Here is a 25737-nt window from a genome sequence, read left to right on the forward strand (position 1 = left end):
TTCCATTAATGTTTCAAACACTTCATTCAGACATGCTTGTGAAAGTGATGAGGAGAGTCATGTGCCCACATAGCACATAGTATTTGCCATTTACACAAGCCTGGATAGTATATAATGTGAGGTATATCACGAAATTCCTCTTAAAAACACAGTTTACTCACAATAACATATGCTGTCACCATAATAGCTCATACCAGTATGCAATGGGTGCAATGTAAAAGCCTGGCAACAGTTCAATGGAAACAGATGAAAATATCCCTCCTCTACATGGTGAAGCTGTTTCAATAGTCAGTGTTAAACTCCAGACGGTTTATTTGCACTATAAGAACAGTGTGGCTGTTATTGACTCGAGAAAAAGGTGATGTTGTTATTGCTATTTGATGAAGGAACTGCAGCACCACACAAAATAATTCTAGGATGGACTGTATTGTGGCAGCAAGTTGCAGTTGTCATAAATATTTTGTATATATCTTATTTTTTTCACTGAACTTTTCTTTTGGTCAATGGTCACATTTGTAAAGAGTTGTTTACAGCTTTGAGTACAGTTTTGTTTGAGCTTTCCAAATGCCAACTAAAGCCCGAAAAAGATGCAAAATCCCTGATGTTTTAAAGAGGAAACACCATGTATGTCAGGCAGGCGTCAGGCATAGCTTCAGGTGCAGGATGTTTAAACCAAGTCCTCTCTCAAAACTGATGGCCAATGTGAGATCAACACCAAATAAATTGGCTTAGCTTGGAGCACTCATAAAGACATAGTACATATACAATATATATATACGTACACATAATATTGAGAATGCAGCATTAAGTGTTTCACTGAGACCTGGCTTCAGGAGCATATACTGGACTGCAATTCCGCCCTACCTGACTTTTATAGAATACAAGCGGACAGAAACATCAAAAGCAGGCTAAAAAACATAGCATCCCAACGCATTCATGGAGATTTCATTAGATTACAACCACGTCTCCCTTTCTGCTACACTTTCAACCTTTCAACAGTTAGTCCACTGTTTCGAACTCTGTGTGGCATAAGGAATGGTGTTGAAGCCAACAACAACATAAAACTTAAATTAAAAATAGACGATATATCTACTTCAAATTTGTTCAATTCAAACTAAAAAATATTTACACAATTCAAGCTCCATTGGATGCTGAAAGCTTACTTACTGAAAGAATATCTATCATAAACAAAATAATTACATTAAAGTTAGAGGGAAGCATAATATATCGACTATCATTGATTTTTGAAAAAATTATATAACCCCTATAAACCTGATTGAATGGATATAAGTTATTTTTACCATTAATACATGTTTACAAAGAAGTATTTGTAGAACAAACAGCTGTGCCTGTTTGCATTCATGTGCATGTGTGTATGTATACCTGCTACAGTGAAAGCAGCAGTAACCAGCAGCAGTATGCCTGTGGATACATAGAGATTCCAGCCAAATGACACTTGGATGAACAATGCCCCTGAAAAGATGTCTGTCTGGAAAATTCACACATGCACACAAATGCACACACGCGAGAGCACAAACATACACACACACACACACACACACACATACACAAAGATGCAAAGTTGCTCTATTCTGTGAGTTGAATTGTTTGTGTGTCGTTTGAAATTTGCCAAATGAGTATTTTTTGTGTATCTTACCGATATTTTTGTGAAGATGTAGAGAATGAGTGACAGAACAGACATATATATGCGTATCCTGTAGCCTCCAAAACGTTTGGCCAGGTATTCGGGCATGGTCACCACACCAGCAGAGATATAGACAGGGATAAAAATCCAACCAAGAGCCACTAGAACCAATGTTGCCTAAACAAACACATACACTCAACTAGTCACAACATATATTATTCGTCACAACAGCATATTATTGTTTCCACTTTTTATACATTATTTTCAATGAAGTGACTTACACAAACATTAATATCACACAAATATTCCCCTAATTAATGTCTAAACTGGTGTACTGCAATTACCGGTACTTACTGGTACTTTGTCCAATCATAAATATTGAGTATAGCACTGTGATTATCAATTTCTTGCTTTAACCCGTTTTCTTAATCAGACTCTGTGTGCACGGCCATAAATGGCCAAACTGGGGCAATTACAGTCAACCATTACAATTTCAGCTGGACATGCATGCTTTCAAATTATCTATAATATCTTGGAAATCTTTGGGAGAAATTAATAGTTCCCTCAGATTATGCTTGTTTCTAAGATGATAGAGAGCAAAAGTAGAGAACAGCATCCATCCATCCATCCATCCATCATCTACCGCTTCTCCGGGGGTCGGGTCGTGGGGGCAGCAGCTTTAACAGAGAAACCCAGGCGTCCCTGTCCCCGGCCACTTCCTCCAGCTCTTCCGGGGGGACCCCGAGGCATTCCCAGGCCAGCCGAGAGACATAGTCTCTCCAACGTGTCCTGGGTCTTCCCCGGGGTCTCCTCCCAGTGGGACGTGCCTGGAACACCTCCCCAGGGAGGCGTCCAGGAGGCATCCTAACCAGATGCCCGAGCCACCTCATCTGACTCCTCTCAATGCGGAGGAGCAGCGGTTCTACTCCGAGCCCCTCCCAGATGACTGAGCTTCTCACCCTATCTCTAAGGGAGAGCCCAGACACCCTGCGGAGGAAACCCATTTTGGCCGCTTGTATTCGCGATCTCGTTCTTTTGGTCACCACCCACAACTCGTGACCATAGGTGAGGATGGGAACGTAGATTGACCAGTAAATAGAGAGCTTCGCCTTCTGGCTCAGCTCCCTCTTCACAACGACGGGTCGGTGCAGAGCCCGCAATACTGCAGACGCCGCACCGATCCGCCCGTCAATCTCACGCTCCATTCGTCCCTCACTGTGAACAAGACCCCGAGATACTTGAACTCCTCCACTTGGGGAAGGATCTCATTCCCGACCCGGAGAGAGCATTCCACCCTTTTCCGGCTGAGAACCATGGTCTCGGATTTGGAGGAGCTGATTCTCATCCCAGCCGCTTCACACTCGGCTGCGAATCGCTCCAGTGAGAGCTGAAGGTCACGGCCTGACGACGCTAACAGAACCACATCGTCTGCAAAAAGCAGAGACCCGATTCTGAGGTCGCCAAATCGGACACCCTCAACGCCCTGGCTCCGCCTAGAAATTCTGTCCATAAAAGTTAGGAAAAGAATCGGTGACAAAGGGCAGCCCTGACGGAGTCCAACTCTCACCGGAAACGTATCCGACTTACTGCCGGCAATGCGGACCAAACTCTGGCACCGGTCATACAGAGACCGAACGGCCCCTATCAAGGGGTCCGGCACTCCATATTCCCGGAGCACCCCCCACAGGACTCCACGAGGGACACGGTCGAACGCTTTCTCCAAGTCCACAAAACACATGTAGACTGGTTGGGCGAACTCCCATGCACCCTCCAAGATCCTGCCGAGGGTATAGAGCTGGTCCACTGTTCCACGGCCAGGACGAAAGCCACACTGCACCTCCTGAATCCGAGGAGTAAGAAAACAAAGCCCAACCCCTATGAATTCTAAGGTAAATCTAAGGTATGAAGACATCTGGTCCTTACCAGGTTTTGAAATTAGAATGACCTCAGATGAACAACATATGACATATTAGACTGGGACATTATCTATTAAACAAAAACACAGCCGAAATGCAGAATTAGTGTACGATAAATGAAAAATAATAATCTTATGTTTGAGTAGCTTGTAAAAAAAAGTATTTTGAGGCAATTTTTTTTTCATGAAGTCCCATTCTATTATAGAATACTTTGGTATGCAGAGGAGTTCATGGTCAACTCAATATCTGCATCCTGCCCAGGTTCTTCTTCAATCTTTTTCTAATTATACTTACACGATCCTTTAACATGCTAACTGAGGCCAGTAGAGTCTGAGATCTAGCTCTTGGGTTTTTTGCAATTTCTCTGAGCATTGCACGGTTTGACCTTGGGGTGAACTTGATGGAACATCTGCTCCTGGTAAGACTGACAACTGTCTTGAATGTTTCTCCATTCTACTGTCCCTCACTGATGCTGGTATGCTTGGAAATCTATAACATCAATATGACATCAAGAGCTTTTATCGTGGCACGAGATCTCATGAAACCCCTAGAAAATAGGAAGGATAATTTATCCTACACTATCCTTTTTTCAACAAGTAAATAGCCATTTGTTTAATTAAGTGATACCTACTTTTGTTTTAGGTTATTTTCTATGTTTATACATGTAGTATTTGGATGGTGCTACTTACATTCCATTCAAATCCTCCAACAGCAATGCCTCCAGCTGCTCCTGTTCCTGCTAGACCAATAAACAAACCGCTGCCAACATTACTTGACATGAGCGAGGCCCCAATCTGTAAATTAATTCAGATAACAGATAAGAACACAAATAGCTTCCTATATTTACTTGACAAAATTAAAACAACATGAGAGAAGTTTATGAACCTTAAAACTATGTGTGTCTGAGTCGTTTTGAAATACACAGACTTGTTATGAACATTCCTGGTCCTTAAACTGCCTCTCGAGTGTCATGGGACTGATACCGCAGTCCATGACATGAGTATTTCTTTATGGTTGCTAAACATTTTGTGGGCTTTTGATGGCATCTTTGAGGCCTCTTCAACATGACAATAAAGTCATATGTTAGATTTACATTTACAGGGCTCACAATGAGATTTGTTTTTATGGCAGTGGTATTAAATCCCATCACTGCAGAGGCAAAATTGCAAAACTTAACTCTTTACCGGTTACGCTTGAATCTTTGCAAAATTCTCAGGTATTACTTTAAAAGCTTCAAGTCACAGTTCTGATATGACAGTTTGATCATTTTGACTCTGCAGCGTGTATTAGAGACCTTCCGTGTACTATAAAAAACTTGTGATGTAAATACAGAAGACAATAGGTTGAAGAACAGCAGCATTTGCATGCTTAGTCAAAAATTATCATAAATCAAAAATTTAAAAAAATGAGCGCAAAACAGAATGCCTCAAGTTTAATTTTTGTCAGGGTTTCAACCAGAGCTCAGGCACTATGAGGACTTGCACGACTTGCAGTACAACAGTAAGAGTTCAGACAATTTAATATATAAATGGTATCCACAGGGGTAACTAAAAATCACAGTGATGCTGGAAAAACTGAATGTCAAAGTAGAGAAAAACCCTGCACGGCTGGCAGGAAAAAAAAGATATACATTTCTGAATCAAGAGTAGTTTTTTTAAGTAAAGGTTTAATTACAGCAACCTTAAACGTCTGAGGTACATATCCTGTCAACAAAGACAGATTGATCAAATCCAATATGAAAGTGTCAATTAAGGGGAAAACCTCCTTGAACAGTCTGGTTGGGATTGGGTCTAACATACAAGTTGATAGTTTAGAAGAGACTTTTGCTGCTGTTAGCTCAGAGAGATCAACTGGGCAGAAGCCGTCGACATTACAAATGTAGAAGTCCCACGCACACTCAAAAGTGTTACGAAAAGCTGGTACGAACATACATCAACTCTGTGGTCCCTGACACCGTTGACTTTCTACAGTTCGGCTATTACTCCAACAGATCAGTGGACAACACAGTGGGTCTTCCACCATACCCTACAACACCTGGACAGCAGCAGAACCTACACCAGGATGCTTTTCCTGGACTATAGTTCTCCTTTTAATATCAACAGACCAGGAAAGCTGACTGTGAAACTGGCTGATCTTGGGGTCCCAACTCGCACCTGCAACTGAATTTTGGACTTCACGGACAGACTACAGGTGGTGAGGATGAGAGGCAGGGTCTCCTCTGAACTCATAATAAGCACATGATCACCGTAAGTCTGCTGTCTCAGCTCTAAACCCTTCACACTGTACACCGATGGCTGTATCTCCACCCAGAACAATACTGTCATCATCAAGTATACTAATTACACGATCATCCTTTGACTTGGTCAAAAACATCACTGTCTCTGGAGAAGAGAATGACCTCATCCTCAACATAAACAAAACATGGGAAATAATAGTAGTCTTTGGAAAACATGCCCTGCCTTTGCAGCATCTCTTCATCAATGGGACTCAGATGAAGAGAGCTGACAGCCACAAGTTATTTGCTGTTCATGTGGCACTGACCCTGAGCTGAACTATAAATGCCATAACACCAAGTCAGGAGTCAGGAGTGAGCAGTCGCCCCCTACTAAAGCCTACAGAGGACTGGTGGAGAGCATCCTCACTATTGGCATTACTGTCTGGCATGGAAACACTATCCAGACAGAGAGAATGGCTCTCCAGAGAGTCATAAAGATTGCAGATTACTAGGACAGATCTTCCTACGATTACCTTACAGCTCTTAAAGTAAGCAGGCAGCCTCCTCAGTTTTTCAGCAGAGGTGGAGAGAATTTCTTCCTCTTTAACGTTCTGAGAAAAAAAAGATGCTGCTGGGCCTTTTCAATAATATGGGTGGTGTTCACAGTCCAGCCCAGGTCTTCTGAGATGTGCAGTCCGAGAAACTTAAAGTTTGTGACCTGCTTCACTTCCCATTGATGCTCAAGCCTGAGTGCAGTGTGGTCCTTGATCTCCGGAAGTCAATGCTAATTTATTTGGTCTTCTTGTTGTTGAGGTTGAGGTGACTCCCCCAGGCCGCTAGTGCTTGGACCTCCTCCCTGTATGGTGCCTCATCATCGCTGTTAATCAACAATAAAACAGTTGAATAGTCCGCAAATTTGATGAGGGTGTTGGAGCCATGGGTGGTGACACATGATCATGAGTCATGGGTTTATAGTGAGTACAAAGCTGGACTCAGAACAGAGCCCTGAGGAACAACAATATTGAGGACGATGGTGGAGGACGTGGAGGTGCCTATCCTGACAAGATGGTGCATCCTCTTCAAGATGGCGGCGTCCGTGTTGGCTTCAGCTGCCTGGGCTCACGACAAAAACAGTGATAAACACGTCATTTCTAACCAGATCAAATAAGAAGGGAGGATTTATGATCGGCACAGCCTTCTGTTATTACATGCAGAATGCAAAACGGATTCGTGGACTTACACACCACGGATTTACTGGAAACCCTTGGACTGCGGCGCACACAGGCTGAGGCCTGCTCAACGCCGGCACCTTCCACCATTGCTGACCGCTTCCAGAGGAGATGAAGGCGAAGCTGTACGCGAAAGCAGAAGCAGGGAGCCCGCTGCGGGGCTAGCGCTAGGGCTAAAGCTAACCCTTGCAGAACGCCACTTCCATCAATTCTGTTATCAAATACCCACTGACGAGTGAACAAACTGGACTACATCAGGCTGGACATAACATCAAAAAGGGTGGTGAGAGACTGTTGCACTCTAGTTTTGACTGAGACCTGGCTGAACGACAGTTACGGAAGACGCTATTAGCAGAGCGGGGCTAACAACACACCGGGCTGATCGGAGCAGCATTCTCAGTAGCAAGACGCGGGGTGGAGGTTTATGCATCAACATTAATAATAGATGGTGCAAGGACACAAAAAATACCTTCTCATACTGTTCACCGGACATTGAGGTTTTGGCAGTCAAATGCCACCCCGTCTACGTTCCACGGAAATTCTCCGTCATATTCATCATTGCTGTTAATATTCTCCCTGATGCAGACACAAAAGTTGCCCTGGATACCCTCTATCACCACATCAATGATCTGCAAAGCACCTATCCTGAGGGAGTTTTCATTGCTGCTGAGAAATTCAACCAGGCCAACATGACAAAGGTTCTCCCTCATTTTTACAAACGTGGACTTTGCGACCTGAGGAGACAACATACTGGACCATGCATACGCAAACATCTAAGCAGCACTCAAAGCAGCCTCCCACCCCCACATAGGCTCATCAGACCACATCTCTGTCATGCTGATGCCGGCATACAGACCTCTGCTCACCAGGGGCCTCATGTACAAAGGGTGTATACGCACAAAAAAGTGGTGTACACACTTTTTCACATCAACGATCAGATGCATCAAGAGCGAAATGACTGTGGAAATGTGCGGTGCCTCACGCCAACTTCAGGGCTGTCATATGCACTTTTCTACAGCTGTTGATTCTTTGGCGACACTTAGAGGTGATGTTGGGAAACTGTAATAATAAATAAATGTGAACACAATTTGTCGTCAGACTGACTGATGTGCACATCTGAGACACATGAACAATCAACACTGATGAACAATTAACACACCCATGTGTCTGCAATTACACGAGTGGATATAAAAGCATGCGCAAAGTGTTGCAGTGCATACCAAAAACCATGGCTGCTTTAGCGATATTGGAAGACATTGTAAATGGTGCAATTTGAAGAAAGCTTGTTCAGAGACTGAGAGGATTTGCTGGCACATGATGACTACTGGCTCATCAGCTGTTTTGAGGGCAATCCTCCTGGAACTGTGCGCAGAGCTGCGGCCGGCGCATGGCTCCTTGCTGCAACACAGCAAGGAGCCATGCGCTGCTTGTGCCCACAGGTGATGTTCACACTGGGGTTCCTAGCAACCGGGGCATTCCCAAGGGAGCTGGCAGACCGATTGAGACTGTGCCGGTCAACCCTGAGCCGAGCCATGCCAGCCATGTGGGACGGAATTACCTGCATCTCAACCAGGTATATCAAATTGCCACAATGCAGTTGAACAGGTCAGCATTAAAGCACAATTTGAAGCGAGAGCCGGTTTTCCTAATAAAATCGGAACTATCGACTGCACACACAGTGCTATAAAAGCCCATCACATGATGAATTTGTATATATCAACAGGAAAAAATTTCATTCAATCAGTGTACAGATCATAGAAATAGAAAAATACTTTATTCATGCCCCAGTGGGGGAAATTCAAATTAGTCGAGTAGCTCAAAAAATTATAAATATTAACAATAATTTCATACTTAACAACAACAATGATGATGATAATAATCAATGACGAAATAAATCTAATAAATTTGAGAAGAACATGTCAGCAGTCACTATGAAAAAGCCTTATGGCTGTTGGGACAAAGGACCTCCTGAACCTCTCTGTCCTGCAGCGCAGTGAGATGAGCCTCTCACTGCAGCTGCTCCTCTGACCTGCCAGGATGCTGTAGATAGGATGTCTATTATTATCCAAAACAGAATATAATGTCCTCCTCATCCATTCTAGTCTAGTCTTCTGCCTACAACAGAACCTTTTTAACCAGTTTGTCAAGGCGCCTACAGTTTTTGTCTGTAGTGCAACTCCCCCAGCAGACAACAGCATAGAACAGTGCAGTTGTAATGATAGTGTGATAAAACCATATCACTACAGAAATTTAAGGACCTGAACCATCTCAGGAAGAAGAGACGGCTCTGGCCCCTCATGTACACTGCTTCTATGTTGACAGGCCACTCCAGTTTATTTAAAAATTATTTTAAAAATAAAAAGTTATTTTTGGTCCAGCCATTGAAGGACTCCACAAGGTCTGAGTTGTACCTGAATTCTGATGTGTACAGGGTGAAAAGAAAAGGAGCCAAAACGGTATCCAACCTCCTCTATAGTTAGACAAAGAGGTTGTATCGGAGGGATGACAACAGGAGTGATGTTGCTTTTAAAGATGGAATGGGGGTGCAGCTGGACAGAGGAGGCCAGGCGGTGGGAGAAGCCACAGTTGTGAAGGTGCAGCTGGGCTCAAGAGGTCTAGTGGTGGAAGCTGCCGCAGAGCTGGAGGTGTGGCTGGTGTAGCGAACTCAAGTGTGGAATTTAATACAAACTTAAGATTTTAACTGACTGCAACATTATTTTGTGGGGATGGTCAGTGTAGAAATACCAGATGGGGGATCTCTACATCAAAGAAGAAAAATTTACAACAACTCTTGCCCACGAAAGCATTTTGGGGGAGTTTTCTCAGCCCCTCTTTCCACAGACCTGTGCCATAAATTTAGGTAAATGCATTAATTACTTAATGCTAACTAAGCTGAACAAACAACGGACCCTTTCAGGAGAGTATTGGAGAAAACCAGAACAGGACCCTTCTGACCCTATATGGTTCAAAGTAAACAATGGTGACAGTTTGCCCCGACTCTGATTCAAGCCAGAGACAGTCGCAGCATGGACCTCTCAAAAGGATCTCACCCAGAATCACTTTTTAGCTGAATCTTGAAACTGTATTAAATGTGCTTTATATCTTTGTACAAGTTCTTTCATGTTCTCAGTGATATCACAAGCTGCATTTTAATACATTTTTCATGATCGTACGTGGAACGATACGAAAGAAGATATTATTTTGGAAAATTACTAATCAGCTTATGGAGCCACATTGCCCCTGAGTGGTTCATAGTCCTGAATACTTAAACCCAAAACTAAGTCAACAACTTGCATATGACATGTGACATTTATATCAAATAATGCAACTGTTACCCAATGTGTACTGTTCTCTCTATATGTTGTACTTCCAAAGCGTTAATATAGATAAACAGCCAGCCAAACTCCTTTTCATGAGCCAGGAAAGTGAGCGTGCTTGCTCCTTTATTCACTTCTTTCACAGTAGGTAAGTTGAGATGACAACATTGAATTGGAGTGAAAAAAAGAAAATACAAAAACTAGACTTAATAAACTACTATATCAACAACAGGTAAGTGTGAATGACCTTGAGGACAATAATAGAACAAATGATGGTATTGCTATCTTATAAGCAGAAACATATCACACTATTATATTCACACAAACTTAGAAAATGTCCACAATAATTATGAATATCAAACATGTAAAGACTGCATAAAACTCACAGCCATTGCTTTCTGAGGGATACACGTGATGAATTAGCTTGGATTAGATGTGACAACCTTCAGATGAAACCATGCTTGTCTTCAGTTTTACAGAGCTTTCTACTTCCTATTTCCTGTTTTTCTCCACGGCTGACAGTGTCAAAATAAAACTAATTTTAACAGTCAACTTGGATTCTCTTTAACATAAACATATTTAGGGCAGAACACAATGCTTCAGCTGTTTCATATTGTATTCTGTGTTTAACACAGGAAAATAACATTGTTTGGTTCGTTATTCATACGTCATAATTTTACAGATATCCATCTGAATGTTGAGACTCATAACCATCATGTTATGTTATGTTGTTTTTGATATCTTTATATCCTAAGTTTATGCTATATCTTTACCCTTTATATCTTAACAAGTTATGGTGTTTTAGAATCCTCTGAACAAATGTTTATGAGACGGAGGAATGCAGGAGTTGAGTTGCTTTGAGGCACCCTCGTTGCAGGTCGCCTTACAAAATACGCCCAGGCAGACGTCACAACAGTTTCAGGCATACCATTGGCTGAAAGTGTAGCGTAAGCCTACGTCATGCCCCGCCTCCACGAATCAAACTCCGGAAATCACTAGGAAAAGTCAGAATAGAGAAAAGAGAATAGAGAATAGAGAATATTAAAAGTTCAGAAAAAGAATCCAGATAAGTAGAGAAGATGAAGAGAAGAGAGTTTTAAGATCGATGGAATGAGAGTCTGGCGGAAAGTCTTTGAAAATGGCAGAAGAAGAAGATGAGATGGAAGAAGAAGGTCCGAACAAAGACAGAAAGAGAAGAATGTAGTAGAAAGTTTTGCGTTTTTGTTCGTCCATCATCCTGCCTCCTCTCTGTAGCACGTTTTAAACTCTGCTGCTGCAGCATCCTCACCTATTTTTGATCACCAAAAGGAGCCAGCGTCCAGCTTGTCAACCTTTTTGTCAATCTTTGGTGAATTTAAGTTCACCTCATCAGAGTTGGTCAGCAACCAAAACCAACTCGACCCTTGGAAAATGTTGTCATTATTTGTGGTGAATTCCGACACACCACCCGTTCGTCTTCCGAGCTACCAGAAGGAAGGCTTATTCTCCGGCGCAGGAAAACAACCGGTCCAGTCCCTGAAAGTCAACCACAACGAAGGCCGCGAGACTTGGAACCGAGAGAGACCCAGTTGGACCTGTGGTTCGGAGCTGACCTAACCGTAAGATCCACCCTGTTCTTACATTTTTGACGGTATGCGGTGGGTGTCGAGAGAATTTGCTGTTAAAATGATAAATTAATCCAAGTTCTTAGCCTTTAAATTCAAATAGTAACAAACCTGGACTATTTGAATGATTCCAGTATCCATCCATCCCCTCCCCTTAGTTTTTTCCAATTCACTAAGTGTTTCTTATATAATCATCCATATTCAAAGCATTTCTCCTGTTGTCTTAAGGTTCATGTCTTTGGTCATATCATTTTAATAAATGGTTCATATATATTGATATATAAAATCAACCGGCTTTTGTGTATGTGTTCTTTACGTATGTGTGAGTCCAACAAAACGCACAGAAAGCACGAGTAGCGACTATATGAGACTGTAAATTTTGAATTATTAATTGATTATTAATTTAACATACCAGAATCGTAAGATTCTGTCTTTTTCCTTCGATTGAAGGTGGTGCCCTAAAACGAGGTAAAATAAGGCTTATTCAGATAGTGAGAACTTTCGGATAAATTCCTATATCTTATCACATCACGCTACGCGTGTCCGCTATAAATATATATTGTTGGTGCCTCGTGTGCCGGCAATATATAGTTTGGCTACACTGGGCTCAGGATGCCTGGTGGTGAAAGCTGCCGAAGAGGTTGAGGTAAAGCTGGACAGAAGAAGCCAGCTCGTAAGAGTTGCTACAGAGGTGGAGGTGCAGTCAGGCGGAGGAGGAGGCTTAGTGATGCGAGTTGCCATTGAGGTGGAATCACAGCTGGGCAGTGGAAGCAGTATAGAGGAAGCAGCTGTGGGGGTGGAGAGAGCAGCAGCAAAAAGCCACACTATCAAACCTGTTGTAATATTGGTTAACAGTATTAGCTGTCATCACCTTCCACAGACTAAAAGTTTTTCAGTCTGTATCCAGTGATGGTCCTCATGCCCTTCCACACCTCCTTGGTGTTATTGTTCTCCAGCTGTCTCTCTACCTTTTTCTTGTACTCCACCTTAGCTCGACGTAGTGTCTTTTTAAGCTCCAGTTGTACTTTCCTCCGCCTTTCTCCATCCCCATTCTGGAACGCCATCTTTTTCTGGTTCAGGAGGTCTTTGATGTCACTGGTGATCCATGGTTTATTATTAGGATAGCACCTTACAGTCCTCACTGGAATCACAGTGTCCCTACAGAAGTTAATGTAGTCAGTGATGGTGCTGGCCCTCTTTCCATGTCAATGTCCATTTCTTCTTCCTCCAGCAGTACAGCCCAGTCTGTGACATCAAAGCAGCCTCTCAGTGCATCACGTGCCTTTGGTGACCACTACCTGAAAGATCTGGTAATAACAGGAAGTCTTTGTACACAAGGTCTGTATGTGGGTTGTAGATAGACCATGCTGTGATCAGATCTACCCAGGGGTGGAAGAGACGCTGCCCTGTAATCCTCCTTCACGTTAGCATAAAACAGATCTAGGTCAGGTCAGGTCTTTTCTCCACGTGTTGGACAGTCCACATACTGTACAAAGCCAGTTAGGCAGGAAGATAGAGAGACGTGGTTGAAATCCCCTGTGATAGCAATGAATTCCTCAGGATGCTGGGTCTGTATCCTAGCAACGGCGTCATGCATGACATCACACGCCGTTGTCGGTGCTGCCCTCGGTGGAATGTAAACAAAAATGACGACTGTATATGGGAACTCTCTGGGTGCAGAGAACGCACGGAAACCAACTGACAGCAGTTCAATGTCTGGACAACATATCCTCTCCTTCACGGTCACATTGCGGGGGTTAACCCATCTCTGATTAAAAATCAGGATAATACCCCTGCATTTCCGCTTACCGCTCGTACTCCAGTCACTATCCGCTCGTATGGCTGTGAAGCCGGGTATGTCCACACATGAGTCTGGTGTGTTGTCGTTCAGCCAGGACTCAGACAGACAGATCAAACTACTCTCCTTACACAAGCGCCTCTTGCTCATCTCACTTTTTTGGTAGCGAGTTAGCGTTTTCCATAATCACAGAGGGCAGAAAAGGCTTGTACCTCCACCATCCCTCTTTGCCTTTCGTTTTGCTCCAGCTCTGCATCCACGATGCAGCTTTTTTAGCTCGGTCAGAATTGGATGTTTAATTCTGCAACCAATCCTTGACAGTACCAACAGTTCTTCTCTTGTGTACACTGCTGTAGTACTGGTAGCAGTGCACATTGTCAAAAAATTAAAAAAAAATGTAAGTAAAAAGCAGATCACTAAAAATCACTAAAAAAGTTTAGATAAAACTATAAAATTCCATATAATTATATAAACAACGAACAAAATTGAGAGCTACACAGACTTTCTGCTGATAAGGCCGGCGCATAGCAACCGAATTGATCATATGTGATATGCAAATGCAAATGCAAATGTAATTAACCAAAATTGTGGTGCCCTGGTTCAAGGCACAATTCATACATTCTGAGTAACAGCATTGTTGGGAACAGACTACAAGCTGGCACTGTGTGCAATGGGTGGCTTGTTGTTGAGTAACTTTATTTGTGTATTTGTCCTAATATTATTCCCGGTGACGTACATTGAGAATTTGCGGAGCCAAGTTGTATCCCGTTTTCACAGCATCATAGTTGATGGTTAAAGTTAGTTTCTTTATGGTTAAACTATGGCTTAAGATCTTTCTAACGAGCTCCTGTTCGTCTCTGTGTGCAAATGTTAATAACCCTGTGTGTAAAGTGTGAAATGTTTTAATCAGCCTCACCTTTTGCAACGGCCCGTGCACACCCCATTTTACATCTAGGACACTGCTGTGGAGATCGTCCCACACATCAACTTCCTGGGGATCCATGAAGCTGAAAACCTTACTTGGGGCCTCAAACGTGGATTTCCTACTGAAACATGGCGTACGCTCAAACCAAAATGCCCTCCAACATACAAAAATATCCGGATGTATCAATGTGTGCACACGCATGAATCCAAGCACATTTCCTTTGTACATCCCAATCAACATGTCAGAGTACCCAGACTCCTCCCTGTCCACGCCGCTACTTAAATATGCAAATCATATTTAAATGAGCTCTCTCTGCAGGATCAGAAAATAAAGAAAAAAGAATGAGTAAGACTGGAAAAAAGAATAACTTAACGGAGAGCGAGATGGAGGTGCTACTTTCTGAAGTGGAGGCCCGCAAAAATGTGCTCTTTGGCACGCTGTCCTACAGTATAAGCAGCAAACGTAAGAGCAGTGGCTGGGAGAGCGTGAGCGAGAGCGTGGCCTTTAATGCTGTGGGGTCTGAGAAGCACACACAAACAGAGGAGAAAAAGAAGTGGTCCGATATTAAGGTGGATGTAAAGCGGAGACTGGCTGCCCACCGCCGAAGTGTGGCCAAAACAGGCGTGGGAGGCTGTTTGAACAGAGAGTCGGCACAACTATGGCTGATACTGCTCTTTCAGGGGTGGTGGGTGTGGGAGTGTGGGTGACTCTGATTACCCCCAAGATAAATACTTATGTATGTGTAAATCACAACAAACTTTATTTATATAGCGCCAGATTACAACAATTGTCATCTCAAGGCACTTAAATAATATAGTCCAATTCAAGCCAATTGGAATTCCATTGTGAGGCTGATTAAGACATTTCACACTTCACGCGTGGGGTTATTAACATTTGCAGGGGCTTGTTAGAAAGACCTTAAGCCGTAGTTTAACCAGCAAAAAACAGCAAATTAATAACTTTAACCACCAACTATGATGCTGTGAAGACGGGATAGAAATTGGGGGCGCACATGCTCAATGCACGTCACAGGGAATAATATTAGGACAAGTACACGAATAAAGTTACTCACCAAGAAGGCACCCATCGCGCACAGTGCCAGCTTGTAGTTTGTTCCCAACAATTCTGTTACTGAATGTATGAATCGTGCGTTGAACCAGGCCACCCCCACAAAGCATTTGCGCATCACATACGATCTGTACATTGATGGAATGAAAATGTTTCCTGTTGATATACAAATTCATCATGTGATGGGCTTTTATAACACTGTGTGTGTAGTCGATAGCTCCGATCACAAGAAAACCAACTCACGCTTCAAATTGCACTTCAATGTTGGTCTGTTCAACTGCATTGTGGGAATTTGATATACCTGCTGAGATGCAGGTATAGCGCTTTGAGTGGTCAGTTAGACTAGAAAAGCACAATACAAGTACAAGTTAATTTACCATTACCAGATACTTCCGTCCCACATGGCTGGCATGGCTCTGCTCAGGGTCAACTGGCACAGTCCCAATCGGTTGGCCAGCTCCTTCTGGAATGCCCGGTTGCTTTAAGGGGAACTCCGGTATTTTTAAACCTGGACCTTATTTCTGACATGAAATACGTTTATCTACTCACTGAGAACAGTTTGGCAAAAGTCGGCGTCCAATAGAAGCTATTTCGATAACTCGCGATCGGTGTATATCCATATAATGGAGTGAACAAGGCAGGGATGATGCAGCCTCTAAATAAGGCATTATCTGTCTTTATTTCATCAATACTTTTAGAAGAATGAATTAAGGAATGTGTACTATTTCTCTGTTAGCTCATAGGTGCTGTTATGTGACTACTTGCAGCTATAGGAGAGCTAATGGAGGGATTTCTACACAGGCACTCTACTGGGACCACTTCACCCACACACCCCGCTGCAGCACAGTTTATTTACTCTGTGCTCTGTGACAGTCGGCTAACTTCACACAGAGTTTGCTACTGCTAGTTCTGTGCAATATGGCAGGATATTTATCAGATTTTGACAATGTGAACAATGACTTTGAGTAAGATGGACTTACCGGAGTGAATGAGCTGTGCTGCAGCCAAGCGTGTGGATGAAGTGGTCCCAGTAGAGGTGTGTGTAGAATTCCATCCGTTCTGGTGCTGGTTCTGTTTAGAGTCTATTTTGGAAAAATGGACTCTAAACAGAACTCTAAACTGTAAAAGTGTGAGACGAGCGCAGGCTGAGCGTGTGTAAATTCTTTTAAGATGGACTTGGTAAATGGACTTGTACTTGTATAGCGCTTTTCTAGTCTAACTGACCACTCAAAGCGCTTCACTACATGCCGCATTCACCCCACTCACACACACTCATACAGCACGTCTTAAGATACATAGCTACGTGCTTTTCTAATCATTCATACACACATTCATACCCCCAATGATACACTGGGAGGCAACGTGGGGTTCAGTGTCTTGCCCAAGGACTCTTCGACATGTAGCCCGGGGAAGCCGATTGGTGGGCGACTGCTCTTCCTCCTGAGCTGCAGCCGCCCCCGAAGAAGTGCCCCACCATTCATCCTCCAAGTTTAGACCCAGTTCTCGTTACTTGATTTTAGTAACTGATGAGGAATCAATAGACAGATTTCCATTATAAACTTTAGAGATGAGTGACTGTTGAAGTGGATCTTGGCTCAGAAGCTCCTCCCACTGTAGGCTCGGTGGTGAGGAGGGAAAAGCTGAAAACAAAGCTTTAGCGCAGTGTCTAATTTGAAAGTATGGAAAAAGATGAGAGGGAAGGAGATGAAATTCTCCTGAGCCTGAGAGATCAGTAAAGCTGTGAAAAATGTCATCCCTATAAAGGTCATTAAAACATTTCAGGCCTTTATTATTCCATGCAAGAAGGGTTGAATCTGTAAGCGCAGGTTGAAACAAATGATTCCTCAGTAAAAGAGCTAAAGTAGATGCTGACTAAAATTTGAAATGCCTCCTAAATTGATACCAAATTGTAAGTGTGGAACGAACCATCTGGTTATTTGTAAAGCCAGAGAGGTTGGATCGTAAAGAAGAGGTAAGGACAGTGGTTAGGGAGGATGAAACACAAGACTGCGTCTCTAACTGGCACCATGGTAGATCCATTTATTTGAACCAAAAAAATTTTTAATGGATATGTGCTTCTCTATAAGTTGGAAAAATAAAGAAAACTTGAACCTTGAAATTTGGAAGTGACAGTCCACCACTGAATTTACATCTCTGAAGGGTGGATTTGCGGATCTTGGCTGCCTTTCCGCACCATAAGAAGTCAGAAATAGTTTGATCAATTGTCAGTGGGCTACATGTCGAAGCGTTCTTGGGCAACCCACTGAACCCACGTTGCCAACCGATGTATCCATCGGTGTATGAATGTTAGAAAGCACGTAGTTATGTATAGATGTATAGATTTAAGAAGTGCTGTATGGGTGCATGTAGTGTTAGAAGCGCTTTGAGTGGTCAACTCGACAAGAAACGCGCTATACAAGTACAGTCCATTTACCAATAACCATTAATTCTTCCAATTAACGAGAGAGGTAAACTTTCCCATCTTTGGAGGTCAGATTTAATTTAGATATCAAAGGCGAAAAATTTGCAGAAAAATGAGAGGAGTTACATTGATCCCTAGATACTTACAGCCAGAGGGACTCAATTCAAAAGGGATATCAGACTGTGTGTATTGACAGGATACTCGATCACGAGTAACCCGATCCGATTCGATTTCTTGTCAGATTAAGTTGTCTACATGAGCTGAATAACTCAGTCTTATTGTAATTTAGCCATTAATCCGATCTGATGGCACACATGTAACCGCACTGACTCATTGGCTTCTATTGTCCTGTTGGTGGACCACAGCGAAACTGTTGCTAGTTAACAAGCAAACAACAAGCCTCAATATGTCTCTCTCAAAGACAAAAAAACGCAAAGTTGATAGTGAAAATCACCAGTTCCAGAGTGAATGGGCTGATAAGTATTTATTCACTTTGCCAGCCGCAAGAAGCAATAGCGTTTCACCCGTGTGTTTATTATGCAACGTTACAATTTCCATGATTAAGGAATACAACGTGAAGAGGCACTACTATTCAAATCACGGATCTTTTTCCAACAATTTTCCTGAGGACTCGGAGAAGAAAAGTGCAAGGACTGCTAGCATCTTTTCAAAGGGGTCAAGTGGTCCTCGCTCGCTTTTGTACGGAACAAGAAAGAGCCATGATAGCTTCCCTGCGTGTAGCCTGGACGCTGGCCAGACAGCTCGGACACATCAACTCATTGCAGAGTGTCTCAAGAAAGCTTTTGGAAAATCTTTGGGATGCAGATGTTATGTCTATAGCTGTGAACGAATCAACGGATTGTACCTACATGGCCCAGTTATGTATTTTCGTCAGGTTTTTTGATGGAGGCCGTTTTTTGAGAGGAGCTTCTGGGGTTTCTTCCATTGGAGGGACATACCACAGATGAAGTGATTTTTCAAAAGATTGTCGCTTTTTTTTAATGAGCCTGAACTGGATTTACAAAAAATGTGCCTGTTGGTTACTTACTAATGGCACTCCAGCCATGATCGATAGAGTGCTAGGGCTGGTTGCAAGACTGTCAGCTGTTGCTCCACAAATGCAGTATTTACACATATTTATTCATTAGTCTGTGTTGTGCGCAAAGATCCGTGGAGAGCTACAAAGCACCATGGACACTGTCATGAAAATTTCATCCGCTCAACCTCCAGCCTGCAACATCGCCTTTTCCGTCAGCTGCGTGCTGAACACACAGACTTATTCGTCCATAACGATGTACGATGGCTCAGCAAAGGAAAGGTTTTAGATAGTTTCTGTGAACTGCGCCAGGAGATTGTGTCTTTCCTTCGCACATGTAAACGTGCAGTAAACCTCTTGGAGCGCATGTTGGACGAACAGTTTATGGCAGAAGTGTACTTTCTGTGTGACATTTATGGACACTTGAACACTTTGAATCTCGAAGTGCAGGGGCGGGAGAAGTCAATCGCTGATTTGGTTGAGAAACTTTGTGTATTCAAAACAAAGCTAGCAATTTTCACAATAGACCTGACAACAAAAATGCTGCACTTCCCACATCTCCGTGCATTCATAAGCACAGCACCTGGAGCCCACATAATGCGCGCCATGACAGATTTCATGACAAGACTGACTGAGAACTTTACTGAGCAATTCCAAGGCAATTCCTATTGAAGTACTGCAGTTTGCTCGTGATCCATTTTCCATAAAACCTGAGGCAGACTTCTGTGTAAAAGCAAAAGAGGTAATGTCTTTGTTGATGAGAGCATCTTGCAGATGGAGCTGGTTGATGTGCAGTCCTCATTTGCTTTAAAACAGCACTTGCAGTCTGAGGGTGCAGTGAACTTTTAGTCTAAACATGTTAACCAGTATCAGTACCCCACAATAAGGAAAATTGCTCTGCTAATATTGACAATGTTTCGATCTACCTACACCTGTGATTCCAGCATTTCTCATATAAATAGCATCAAGACAAGGGCCCGTTGTTCCATGACCAATTAGAAATTGCGTGAGTGTCTTAGGATTGCCCTGACTACTTACGAGCCAAACTACGTTGAAATAGCAAAATCAAGTCAGTGTAATTTCTCTCTCTGACTGAGCAGGTTCAAAATGGTTTGAGGTATGTAATGCCAGTTTAGTGAAATGTAAAGACTGTATGTATGTTTATAACGATTCAAACAGGCCAACTTTAAAGCTACATTAGTCTGGATAGATACTGTTGTACTGATTTTAAAGAAAATATGGACCTGCTATAAGCACTTTATGTCTGCTATGTCTGATTTTTTTTCTGCGTGACATTAAAGTGAAAGAAAGGATGCATGACTGGTTTATTCCATGTGGTGTAATACAGTATATCCATTAACATTATGTGGTCCAACATAGAAACCTTTTCTTGTCAACCAGGTCAGAATCAGTATCAGAATTACAGAATGATCAAGTCTGGAGAGATGTGTAAAGCCCGGATTCCCCAAAATCTCTGACTTACTGAGGGTGCGGTCTTCATTAAGTAGGATCTGCCTGTTCTTAGTGACCTTGAAGATGTCGCATGTTCCCATCACCAAGCACAGGAGGAAGAGCAGTCGCCCACCAATCGGAAGGTCGGTGGTTCGACTCTGGCTTCCCCAGGATACATGTCGAAGCGTCCTTGGGCAAGACACTGAACCCCACGTTGCTCCCCCAGTGTATCATTGGGGGTATGAATGTGTGTGAATGCTTAGAAAGCACGTAGTTATATCCTAAGACGTGCTGTATGAATGTGTGTGAGTGGGGTGAATGCGGCATGTAGTGAAGCGCTTTGAGTGGTCAGCTAGACTAGAAAAGCGCTATACAAATACAAGTCCATTTACCATTTACCACAAAGCCCGGACATGGTGTGTGCATAATTTTGAGCCTATTCTTGGACAAACTTACTGGGGAGTATGTTACTCTCAAAATGTCCTGAGTTATACCCATAACTCCCTTACACAGCTGGCCATTGCCAGAAAACAACCATTTTCCCAAAACAACTTTGCACAGGTGGTAAACATCAGACACTACAATTATGCTAAGTTATTTGTAGCAATTATTTGAGAAAATAATTGGTGTGGTCCACGAACACCCAGCGATGTTCATATTTGGCCCACTTGATATTGAAGAAAAGCCCTGATCTATGGGTAGGATGACCGGTCCAAGATGGTGGCCGTATTTCTCACGCCCAAGCGGTCGATGCGGCATCTACACTTTATAATGGCTATGCCGCGAATGGGGATGTATTTCTCGGCAGGCATGCACTTCTCGGTATAACGCCCATCCACGAGAGGCTCCTTCACTCGCAAAGTTGAAGGAAAAATCCTTGGGAATTCCCACTAACCGTATGTTATTGCGCTGAGACCTCGCCTCCAAATTATTGCTTTTATTGTCCAATCTTATCAGATCTACACACAGAAATACAGAAATACACCTCCGACACACCTGTTAGTCTGCGCAACATCGCACTGAATTAGTAATGTGTCAGTCGCGAATGAGCCGGTTCAAAGAGCCGGCTCTTTTCAGTGAACAATGTGAGAAGGCTCACGTCCATCCGCAAGCCGTTTTTTTTTTTTTTTCTATTTATTTATTTATTGTCATACCTGTGGGCGCTGCTGGCGTTGGCTACGGGTGTCACATGCATGCTGTGCAAACTAACATATGAGGGGATTGACCAGGATCATACCACCAAGCAGGGAGGGGCGGGGGCGGGGGCAGGAGCGTTGAGACAGTGACAGGAGGAGGGGGAGGGAGAGACGCCTGAAGGAGAGAGAGGAGTGAAGAAGAGAGAGGGGTGTGGTGCAAAGATGAGTGAAAACAGAAAAAGAAGTAGTATTTGGATGCATTTTGATAATTGCGACAACATGAAAGCACAGTGTAGAATTTGTAAAGTGAAGCTCTCCTATGAGCAGGGTCGACAAATAACTTATACAGACATTTGAGAACCGTACATCCAGCAGTTCAGATGAAAGACAAAAGGCAGGTAGTATGCATTTTACTTGTTTTGTTAGGTGTGTGTGTTTGAATAAAAAAAATAAAATGTCAATAGCTTATAGGTATTTTCTGCTTTGTGTAGCAGAGTGGTTCTTCAAGCAAGTTAGAGAGTTACAAGGGATTTTACAACTGTAAATGCAATTGGCTACAGCAATTTATTGAAATTAAAGTGCTATATGTGTTCAAATACAAATCACAAGTCAAAACAGTGCTAAACTTGGCTGAATTCTATAAGGTATAAGTGGTAAAATGGAGAGCCGTTTGGGTGCCGAAAGAGTCTTCTTGGTGAGCTGAGCCAAATGATCCAATTCACTAAAAGCAGCCGAAATTCCCATCACTACACTGAACTAACAGCTCTCACAACCCCAACTACAATCGAGGTGCATCATGGGTAACATAGTCTATAAAATGCATTTAAACTAGGGGACTTTTACCAATATAAGAAAAAAAAATATATATATATATATAGTTAAAATATAAGAAAGGTGCAATATGTTGGGCAAATGTTCTACTGAAATGGATCATTAGGACCTTTGTCAATGAAAATTTTAATCTGTGGATTACCATGAGGCTTTGTAGGTCATTTGTCTGTTATACCTTTTTCTTTTTTTTTTATTCGATGCTGGTCTGGATCACCCATACAGAAAAGACAGTTATTCAAGACATTACTAGTTGTGTGTGACGAGATCTCGTGCCAAAGCGAGATTTGTGAGCTATCTAAATGTCTATTTGTGACCTGTGGGGGCAGTAATGCGCCTCTGCTACGTCTAGCCTGCCAGAATTAGGTTCTAATTCTAATTAGAATTAGAAGGAAAATAAGAAGAGGAGGAGAAGGAGAGGAAGCAGCCATAGATATATACGTAGATGCCGCCTCTGACGCTGCTGTCCATTGGCTACGTCAACACGGTCACCATCTTGGGACGGGGGAAGCCGTGTCTACTTACTGCATTAGTCAACAGAGCCAGAGGTCTATCAACCATTAAAATCACCACAACTCACTGAATTTTCAGCCGATTTTCAAGCCGTTTGGTTAAATATAAATGTCAGAAATATATTTGTGATACAACATAGATTGATATATATATATTTTTTATTTTTTTTATTTATATCATACATACACTTGAAATGTGATTAATGATAATGAAAAAAGGAATCACTCCCTCTTCATCCTCCTTCTCTTTCTCCTTTTCCTCATGTTTCTTCTCTGCCTCCTTCTCCTCCTCTTCTTCTCTTTTCCTCCTCCTCATCCTCTCCTTCTTCAAATCATCCAACGGGAATTTTTCTGCCTTCTTTCTCTGTCCCTGGCATTTCCTATGCTCCGTTGCAACTCCTCGATCTTCTTCTGGGCCTCAATCAACTTTTGTTTAGCTTTGACTGTGTCAAAGGCATACTGATGATCCTGAAAAACATTACATTTATTAATAACTTAAATTTGTTCTCCTCATTTTATAAGCCAAGCATTCTGCAAAAGTAATAAGAACTACAACTGTTTAATTCACTGAGGTTGACTTCTCACTGAGGTTGTCACTGATCCTCTGCCGCTGCCTGCTGTGCTGCTGTGACGACCTGCTTGACCTAGGTGTACTACGCACCTGGTGGAAAATAGTAAAAACTACCAATTTGAAGCCATAAAATCAGGTTGAATGCAACATTACATAAGGTAAAAGAATCCATGTGATTTGAGTTATTCTTGACATGCCTGTCCTCCAGTATTTCTTCAGGTTAGTGTGAACTGATTTTGTTTTCTCAGCAACACCAGGTAAGTGTAATAATTTTGTTTTTCACAGAGCCTTTATCAGGTATGTAATTCAGGTCCGTCTATAGTGATATTATTCAGACAAAGATTTCAGGTATTTAAGGATAACTCAATCATGTGTTGTCTTTTTCAGTGTATTTTATCATAATTTCATGGGCACTGCGTTGTGTTAGTGAAATATTAAGATTTTATGAGAATTTGTCATGACACCAACTTTGCAAAGATGGTCAGGAAAATTAAAAAGTGATGGTTTCACTCCTTCCTTTAAACAGCTGAGTCCAGTCCTGTCAAAGTCTGGTGACAGCTGCAGACGACTGAACATCCTTTGGGATAAAACCTCTCCTCCTAAGTGCTGCTGCCCATGCCTGCCTCTTCCAGTTATCTTTTATAATCCTACACAAAACAGCTCCATCTGAACAACGCTGAGCTCTCCGTGCTTATGGAGCTACAATTCAGGTTCATAACTTCCGTTAGCAGTTCATGTTAGTGCTGTGAAACCGATTCAATAGATCATTTAGGAATAACATGGCCTGCTGAGCACAGTTATATACAGTGGCTGATTGCCAAATGTCACTTTCATCATAATTTTCTTGTCCTGACGTAAGCTAGTAATAAGCTAGTTTAATTTATGTTATCTTAAACAGATCAAATAATCAAATTCAACACGTTCATAACAGTTAAATAATATAAAACAACTTCTTACTTGTGAAATGTTATTCCAAGTTTCTTCGTCTCAGCGTTTCTTTCACAGGACCATCCGTAAACGCCACAAAGGTCTGGCATAGTGCCAGATGCACAGCTCTGACCGTCTGACTGCTGTCAGAAACCCTGTCCCAAGATGGCGGCCGCTTTGACGTGCCTGACAAGCCCGAATGCAGCATCTACGTGTATATATCTATAGCAGCAAGCAGCCAGAATGACATCGGAAAATACCGGTATTACCATTGAAGATTCCCCTGCCACTTTCAAATCGTTTGTTTGGCAGCATTTTGGGTACCCGGCGGAAATGATAAATGGCAGCAGAGTGACTGATAAGTTGTCCGTGACATACTTGGTCAGGCTGTGTTTGCACTATTTGCACTCTGTATTGACAGAGTTTGATTTGGTTTTGCACATAAAATTGTTTGAACTTGCAAAAAAGAAAGAAATATTTTATTTCATTTTAAATTTTATAAATTTTAGTTTTAGTTTCAATTTGTGGAAGAAGAAGTTTATTAAAAGCTCCTGCTTACATCATGCATGTAAAGAGTAATAATAAACTTATTTCAAAATGCATGTGCAACTCGGTTAAATAAAAGTCTGTAGGTCCAGTCATATATTTTGTCATTGTAGTTTTCTTAAAATGTCGTCTCGTCTTGTTTCGTGAACCCAATATCGTGTATCGTCACACTCCTAGTTATTTCTATAGCATAAAATGCTTTGCTTCAATAAAAATACAATCTTAGCTTCCCAAGGCTAGAAATAGAAAAAAATACTTTATTCCAAATTAGTCAGTTTTTTCTTTTTAAAAAAAAATATTTACAATGATTGTATATTGCTTCTGTTGCTATGTGGCTGATGCAGTAATACACAGCACTTTTATCTACAGCAAAGTTGTGTAGGAAACAGCTTACGATCTATCAGTATGTTATAGGAATTTCAGAGGTTGAAAACTTGTGTCTTTATCCGCTGAGGTACGATGACACTGAGTTCTTGAAGATCACAAATAGAAAAACAGAAAACATTTATCCTATGTTCCCTTTCTTTTCTGATAAAATGCACGACTATGTTTATTTGTAAATAATTCTTCAGCAATTAACCCAACAGAGG

The 25737-nt window shown here is 42.2% G+C and overlaps 1 protein-coding gene across 1 annotated transcript in view; it reads right to left on the reverse strand.

The window, feature by feature from the left end:
• Positions 1–25737, reverse strand: part of slc5a9 (solute carrier family 5 member 9) — a 138416-nt gene that overhangs the window by 88288 nt on the left and 24391 nt on the right. The window contains exons 4-6 of the mRNA XM_072390258.1: positions 4251–4355; positions 1658–1822; positions 1384–1489 (exon numbers count right to left, since the gene is read on the reverse strand). Coding sequence (XP_072246359.1) covers positions 1384–1489; positions 1658–1822; positions 4251–4355 — 376 coding nt within the window. The remainder of the gene's footprint in view (positions 1–1383; positions 1490–1657; positions 1823–4250; positions 4356–25737) is intronic.

Source organism: Leuresthes tenuis, unplaced genomic scaffold, assembly GCF_036924035.1.
Source record: "Leuresthes tenuis unplaced genomic scaffold, fLeuTen1.0.hap1 SCAF_7, whole genome shotgun sequence".
Lineage (NCBI taxonomy): Eukaryota > Metazoa > Chordata > Actinopteri > Atheriniformes > Atherinopsidae > Leuresthes > Leuresthes tenuis.